This window comes from Epinephelus moara, chromosome 15, assembly GCF_006386435.1.
Source record: "Epinephelus moara isolate mb chromosome 15, YSFRI_EMoa_1.0, whole genome shotgun sequence".
Taxonomy (NCBI): domain Eukaryota; kingdom Metazoa; phylum Chordata; class Actinopteri; order Perciformes; family Serranidae; genus Epinephelus; species Epinephelus moara.
The window spans coordinates 9,508,228-9,514,385 of record NC_065520.1 but is presented as its reverse complement, the minus strand read 5'-3'; the positions used below and the strand labels follow the sequence as shown (position 1 = coordinate 9,514,385).

Genomic DNA, 6,158 nt, shown 5'->3' with positions numbered 1-6,158 from the left:
GTATTCCCAAGGAAACGGTGTCAAAGGAGGCATCACGCGACAACTTCCGGTGTAGACTTTAAAAATAAAAGCTTTACAACCAACGTATGCATAATCTTTATTTTATTTTGTATTTATGATTATTGTGCATTTATTTTTATTAATTTGTTTTTTTAGCCGACACATTCTTCTATTTCATTACTTATTTATTTATTGACAGATCTGAAATTGTTTTTATCCAGCCACTGGTGTTTCCTCACTTCCTGTGCTGTTATAATTTTAGTCCTCACCATTACAGTCTCTGAATTAATGTGTGTGTTTATTGTGTTGCATTCTATTTGTATGAAAGGTGCTATATAAATAAAGATTGACTGATTGAAAATTGATAATGTTGCCAGAGGTTAAAATTTAAAGGGATACTTCTGATTTTTGGAAGTGGGGTTTTATGGGGTGCTTATCCATACTCAGCTTACTAAACACAGTCGATGTCAGCCCCAAGTTTGGAGAAGCAGGCTGGAGTCTGATACAGAAGCTACGCAGTGAGCTGCTGTGGATAGGGGTCAGTGGCAAAATGTATTATACCCACCTTAATAAACTTCCACCCAACAAAATTATGCTCCGTGCATGTCCATGTGATTGCTTAAAGTCTACCAATCAGGGTGTGCGTGAGTTTTATTGCTCGTTTTGAATTACAGCGTCAGCCGGCAGAGCGGAGTTAGAGCAGTTACAGCAGTTTTCGCTATGGGAGCGTTCTCCGCCCCGCTGTGCAGACGAGTATGAACAACCCCACACACTGAAGTGTTGTCTAACAAAGGTCAAAGCGTTCCACATCTGTACCTCCACACCCTTCTCTCCTGCCAAGATAGAAAAAAATAAAGTAAATCAAATTCCACACGCCCCTTTGGACTTTTGTTAAATCCTCCACAGCTTGTTATAAGTCCTCATGACACTCAGGGTTGAATGGCTTCTGTGTGTTGCTGCATACACAGCAGGTGGAGCCAGAGATGTAATTCATCACCTCTTTCATGAAGATCCCAACTGTATCTTTAGACTCTAACATTGCTGATATGTGGTGATAGCTCTGGATAGGAAATGCAAACATTCCAGTATCACAATATAGTGTTTTGAAAACAGGGACCTTGAATTCCTCCCTCCGACCTTGTGTTTACGTCAACAGTACCAACAAGGTCCAGCAATAACATCAAAACATGAATCCCCTCCACCGTCACATTTACTATTTGTTCACCTGCTGTGATCTCTCTCTGTCCACATTCACAGATATTGATTAGGCTACCCTTTAAACCAAGTGCCATTCACCTTCGACGTATTGACAAAACATGGAAAACAGGATGTGTACAGTATACTATGATGTCAAGGAAAATAAGCTGCATGGTGTTCAAACCTTTATCAGGCCAGACCTAAGGGCAAAGTGCATCTAATATCAGTTATCATCAGACTATGGGAGGTGCAGACTGATCAATAATCTCATTCAAAGTGTTATTATGTAGGGGTTTATGACCGGGAGTGATATATTAACGGGTGGCCTATTGTTTCTGCGTGTTCATCACTGCGGTCTCAGGTAAGCAACACATGAACTGACACCGTCTCTACGCTGCAACAGTCTCTAGGTTTACAGGTGCTTATACAGCTAAAGATCAAATCGTGCAGCAGCTTAAAGTTGCTCTGTTTATTGTTGTGTTTACAGGATGTTCAAGTTAGTGCTGCTGTTCCTGGCACTGTCAGGTAAGCTCTCACTCCTTTCATCCCTGATTGTATTTAGAAAGATCATTTCTGTGCTCGCTTTTTGTCATGATTTTCCGAATGATTTAATTTGCAGACGATGCCATGCTTTTAGTTTATCATGATTATAAAATGCCTGTTTCTTGATAGTGACATACATTTCTTACTTAAGATAATTATGTTATTACAGATGGCCATGGAGGTGTATTATGATCCTATTTTTGAAAATAAAATAAAGAATTCTGATATCATGACATAATGGGTTTAATAATGCATTAATGAGATCTTTCCTGTGATCACAAGAAAACCTAATAGAGACATTTAGTTTTTATCATTGATTTTTCGTCTCCCGACATAAGCTTTTCTTTTAGAACATAAAATTCGAATAATCCAATAAAACATAGTATAAATATCTTTCTCACAGTCTCTATGAAATTATGTTTTATACTCTGACCCTCAGTTTCTTTCCTTGTATCATATTACCTTTGATTTATTTGGAGAATTTAAACATTCCCATAGCTAACTAGAGACTTTGGATAGACGAGGAGATTTAGTATTTAGTATTTATACCGTCTATCTATGGTCTATCCCATATTTGACCATTTCCATGTCGTAGTTTATTTTGGCAGCATGGTCGGTTGCCTTGGCACTAAAACTGTTGAGTGTGGCAAACAGCAATGAAATCAAAGCAACTGGCCAGTAAAGAAATTAGACTTTGACCATTATTGATTTATTACACTGTTAAAGAAAAGCCTACATATTATTCTGGCACAATCGTTAATCATTTATGTAAAGGGCCAAACAGCCATTAATCTGTCAACTGACAAGGGTGGTTGTTTAATCAGCAAGGTTATCACCAGGTTCCTGCCTGTATGTGAGAATCTCTGACACTGAATAAATAAGCAGGATGACTCGCATTCATTTAGGTTTTCATGACTAACTGTAAAATAAACCCCTCACAGGCCTCCAGGCTCTCCCACTTGGAGACCCCAGAAGTTTGCAGGAGACATCTTCCACCTACCAACTCCCTGATGGCTTTCGACAGGGCACTGAACACTCTGACATCGGTGAACCTGTTCCTGACAGCTTCCGACAAGGTACTGAGCCCTCCAGGAGATTTCTTGTTGACCTCAACACCGGCCTGGTGCGGGAATACATCAGTGAGATGGACAGGAGAGTGGGTCAGTATACAATCACACCAATGAAGAACTAATTACTTAAACTTTTTTTTGTTCTTCATGTGTAAAATATGTCTTGTAGCATTTGTCCCTCCTTCTCTGGGAGAGGGATTTGGAGAGATGGAGAGAAGACACTGGCTGACTGATGAGGCTGAGGAAGCCAGAGAGTGAAATTGTCCCACTTTATGGAAATTCAAATTACATTTCACTACTTTCTGCCACTACCCACAAGAAACTACAAAGACATGGCAGAGATATCTGTAAAACCACATACTTTGGTCATACTAGATTCATAGCTCCAGGGATTGGTCACTCAACCACTGTGATCCACACTGAAACATCTCAATAATGATTGGACAGATTGGAATAAATTTTGTCATGACACTCATGTTCCCAAAATAATGAGTCCTAATAACTGTGGTGTTTCGTGCTAACACACTAAACTAAGGCAGTGAACATCGTAAAACTGCTAAACATCCAAGTATTGTCATCATGAGCTTGTTAGCATGGACATAGACCCTTTGTCTTGTCTTCTTTTATGTACTAACTGGAACCTCACTACACTTAAACAAGCTTGTATAATCTTATGGTCTTCTGTCTTCTAGTCCCTGTTGATGTTCCAGCCCAGAAGAACGGTGGTGGCTGGGTCCGGGTGGAGGATCCTTCTGCTCCTTATCTCCCAGATGGTTTCAGACAGGGAACCGAACCCATGAGGTCTATCCCAGATGGTTTCAGGCAGGGAACAGAACCCATGAGGTCTATCCCAGATGGTTTCAGGCAGGGAACCGAACCCATGGGGTCTATCCCAGATAGTTTCGAACAGGGCAGCGAACCCATGAGGTTTGTCCCAGATGGTTTCAGACAAGGAACTGAACCCATGAGGTTTGTCCCAGATGGTTTCAGACAGGGAACTGAACCCATGATATCTATACAAGATGGGTTCAGACAGGGAACCGAACCTGTGATGTCTGCCTCAGATGGCCTTAGGCTAGTTGCTGAACCTATTGTGGCTATCCCAGCTGGTTTCAGACAGGGAACTGAACCCATGAGGTTCGTTCCTGCTGGTTTCAGACAGGGAACTGAACCCCTGAGGTCTATCCCAGATGGTTTTAGACAGGGAACCGAACCCATGAGGTCTATCCCAGATGGTTTCAGACAGGGAACAGAACCCTTCAGGTCTATCCCAGATGGTTTCAGACAGGGAACTGAACCTATGAGGTCTATCCCAGATGGTTTCAGACAGGGAACAGAACCCATGAGGTCTATCCCAGATGGTTTCAGACAGGGAACAGAACCCTTCAGGTCTATCCCAGATGGTTTCAGACAGGGTACTGAACCTTTTATTACAATCCCAGAGGGCTTTAGACAGGGAACAGAACGTTCCACACCTGGTCTCCAAACGAAGACACTGGCATGTAAAGGGGAGGTCATCAATGGAAAATGCTACGAGTTCAACCCCACACCACTGGCCTTCCAAGATGCACAGGTTAGACACATTACATCTCATATTACAATTACAGACAGGAAGATAATAACTTTTCAGTTGTGAATTCATGTCACCCATACTATTTTGTCTCAAAGACCTTCCCACAATAAAAGTCTGTGTTTGTGGCTCTACAAATTAAATCTCACACTTTTCTATGTCCAATGTCTCCAGGCCTTATGCAGAGCTCTCGCCCCAAATGCTGAGCTTGCATCTGTAACAACCAGCGATCTGCATTCCCGCCTGGTCTCCCTGGTGACCAAGGGTGGTGAGAACAACCCTGTGTTGACCTGGCTGGGAGGGACGGTCGAGGCAAGTTCATCTCGTCAACAGTCAGCTACTCACATTTAGAATAACGTTCTGGAAAACTACCTCACATCACCATTTCTATGAATGTGCTTACTGTCTGTGACGCCAACAGTCTGGTCCTGTACTGCTACACAAAATGGAGGCCAAGGAGAGTGCCATCAGATATGTTATCATCAGGACAGATAGTGTTATTCTTACGTTGGTAAAACATTGACCTTTAAACTTTTATTTTGAAATGCAACATCTGTTTCCTTGCAGTCACAAAACAAGGCCACAATCACAAACTACACATGTAAAAACCTTCTTACGCAATGATGCAACAGTATTAGCCATTTACTCATATACGTCAGTAACAAGGGCAAATCTCTTCATTGAGTACTTTTACTTTTGAAACTTAAAGCATATTTTGCTGATAATATTTCTGTACTTTTACTTAAATAAGACTTCTAAACGGGACTTAAACTTTCAACAGAGTATTTTTTAAGTATGTTAATATGCTAACTCTCAGTTTGAATAGAATGGTTTATGTGTGCATAAATGTGCATATTTTCTGATATATGTGTATGTGTTGGTGTTGCACACCTCAGAACCAGCAGGCATCATGGGTAGATGGGTCAGAGTGGAGTTACAGCGATTGGATGCCAGGTCACCCCAACATTCACACTGAAAAACCTGTTTGTGTGGAGATGTTCAAGATAGGTAAGAACACACCACAGACACATTAACACACACTAACTGATTATTTATGTATATATTTTCTGGAAAACATCTGTATCAGGCAGACACGTTTCTTTAAATAAAGAGATAGCACATTTATTGTCTTTAAAATGACGCCTATAGGTGCCCTATTAATTAAAAGGTTACACATTAGAGAAGCTCAGACAACTGTCTGGCCACGTCAAGGAAAGTTTGATAAGATAAAATATTAACTTGTATGAAGGAATCTTTGCCCTTTGGCATTAAGGGCAACCTGACTACTGCTGTTCAGACAGATATCATTCTGTCTCTTTAGTGCAATTATACAACATTTAATATGACTTAAACTGCAGAAATACTGTAAATACCAGTCACCAGATATGTTCAGCTCAGGCATATTTTTACAAAATGGTCTTACAAAATACCCTAGAAATGTGTTTTACATTATGCGAGTGTTTTTACAATTCTGTCCCTACCCTTTTTGCAGATGAGAGCTGGTGGACAGCCGCTGACTGTGAACTGAAGAGAGCGTCCATCTGCTCGTACCAGATCACTGCGTGAGAACCACATAGAAACACAACATGAGAGGAAGCCTCTCCTGATTCGTTTCCTGTTGAATAATCTCATAGACAATATTGTCTCCATTAGTTCTGGCTACCATTGTCTGCATTATCTTAAATCTCCTTGAATAAAACTAAGCATACTACATCTGTGTTTCTGTTTTATACCTGTGCACAAAACTGAGATAAGGAAAAAATAAGGCAGTTTTACCT

General features: G+C 40.8%; 1 protein-coding gene across 24 annotated transcripts; it reads left to right on the top strand.

Annotated features, from left to right (window-relative positions):
- The first annotated feature begins 180 nt into the window (after window positions 1-180).
- LOC126402052 (proteoglycan 3-like) lies at window positions 181-6,091 on the top strand. Of its 24 annotated transcripts, none has more exons than XM_050063734.1 (9): window positions 181-1,558; window positions 1,685-1,722; window positions 2,682-2,900; window positions 3,503-3,611; window positions 3,654-3,695; window positions 4,074-4,383; window positions 4,555-4,692; window positions 5,277-5,388; window positions 5,873-6,091. In XM_050063734.1, exons 1-9 carry the CDS (start codon window positions 1,494-1,496, stop codon window positions 5,944-5,946), a joined length of 1,107 nt encoding a protein of 368 aa, XP_049919691.1. In that variant the 5' UTR covers window positions 181-1,493; the 3' UTR covers window positions 5,947-6,091. The 24 variants fall into 24 exon arrangements, with proteins under 24 accessions (XP_049919691.1, XP_049919678.1, XP_049919692.1 ...); XM_050063721.1 differs by having other exon boundaries at window positions 3,654-3,737; window positions 3,780-4,383; XM_050063735.1 differs by lacking the exon at window positions 3,654-3,695 and adding an exon at window positions 3,990-4,031 and having other exon boundaries at window positions 3,503-3,653; window positions 4,116-4,383.
- The last annotated feature ends 67 nt before the right edge of the window (window positions 6,092-6,158 follow it).

Bases quoted from the DNA above. Each gene is read 5' to 3' on its own strand.
- LOC126402052 (XM_050063713.1), top strand. From the start codon at position 1,494: ATGACCGGGAGTGATATATTAACGGGTGGCCTATTGTTTCTGCGTGTT. The intron at 4,693-5,276 runs GCAAGTTCATCT...TGCACACCTCAG, and splicing joins GGCTGGGAGGGACGGTCGAG to AACCAGCAGGCATCATGGGT. The intron at 5,389-5,872 runs GTAAGAACACAC...CCCTTTTTGCAG, and splicing joins TGTGGAGATGTTCAAGATAG to ATGAGAGCTGGTGGACAGCC.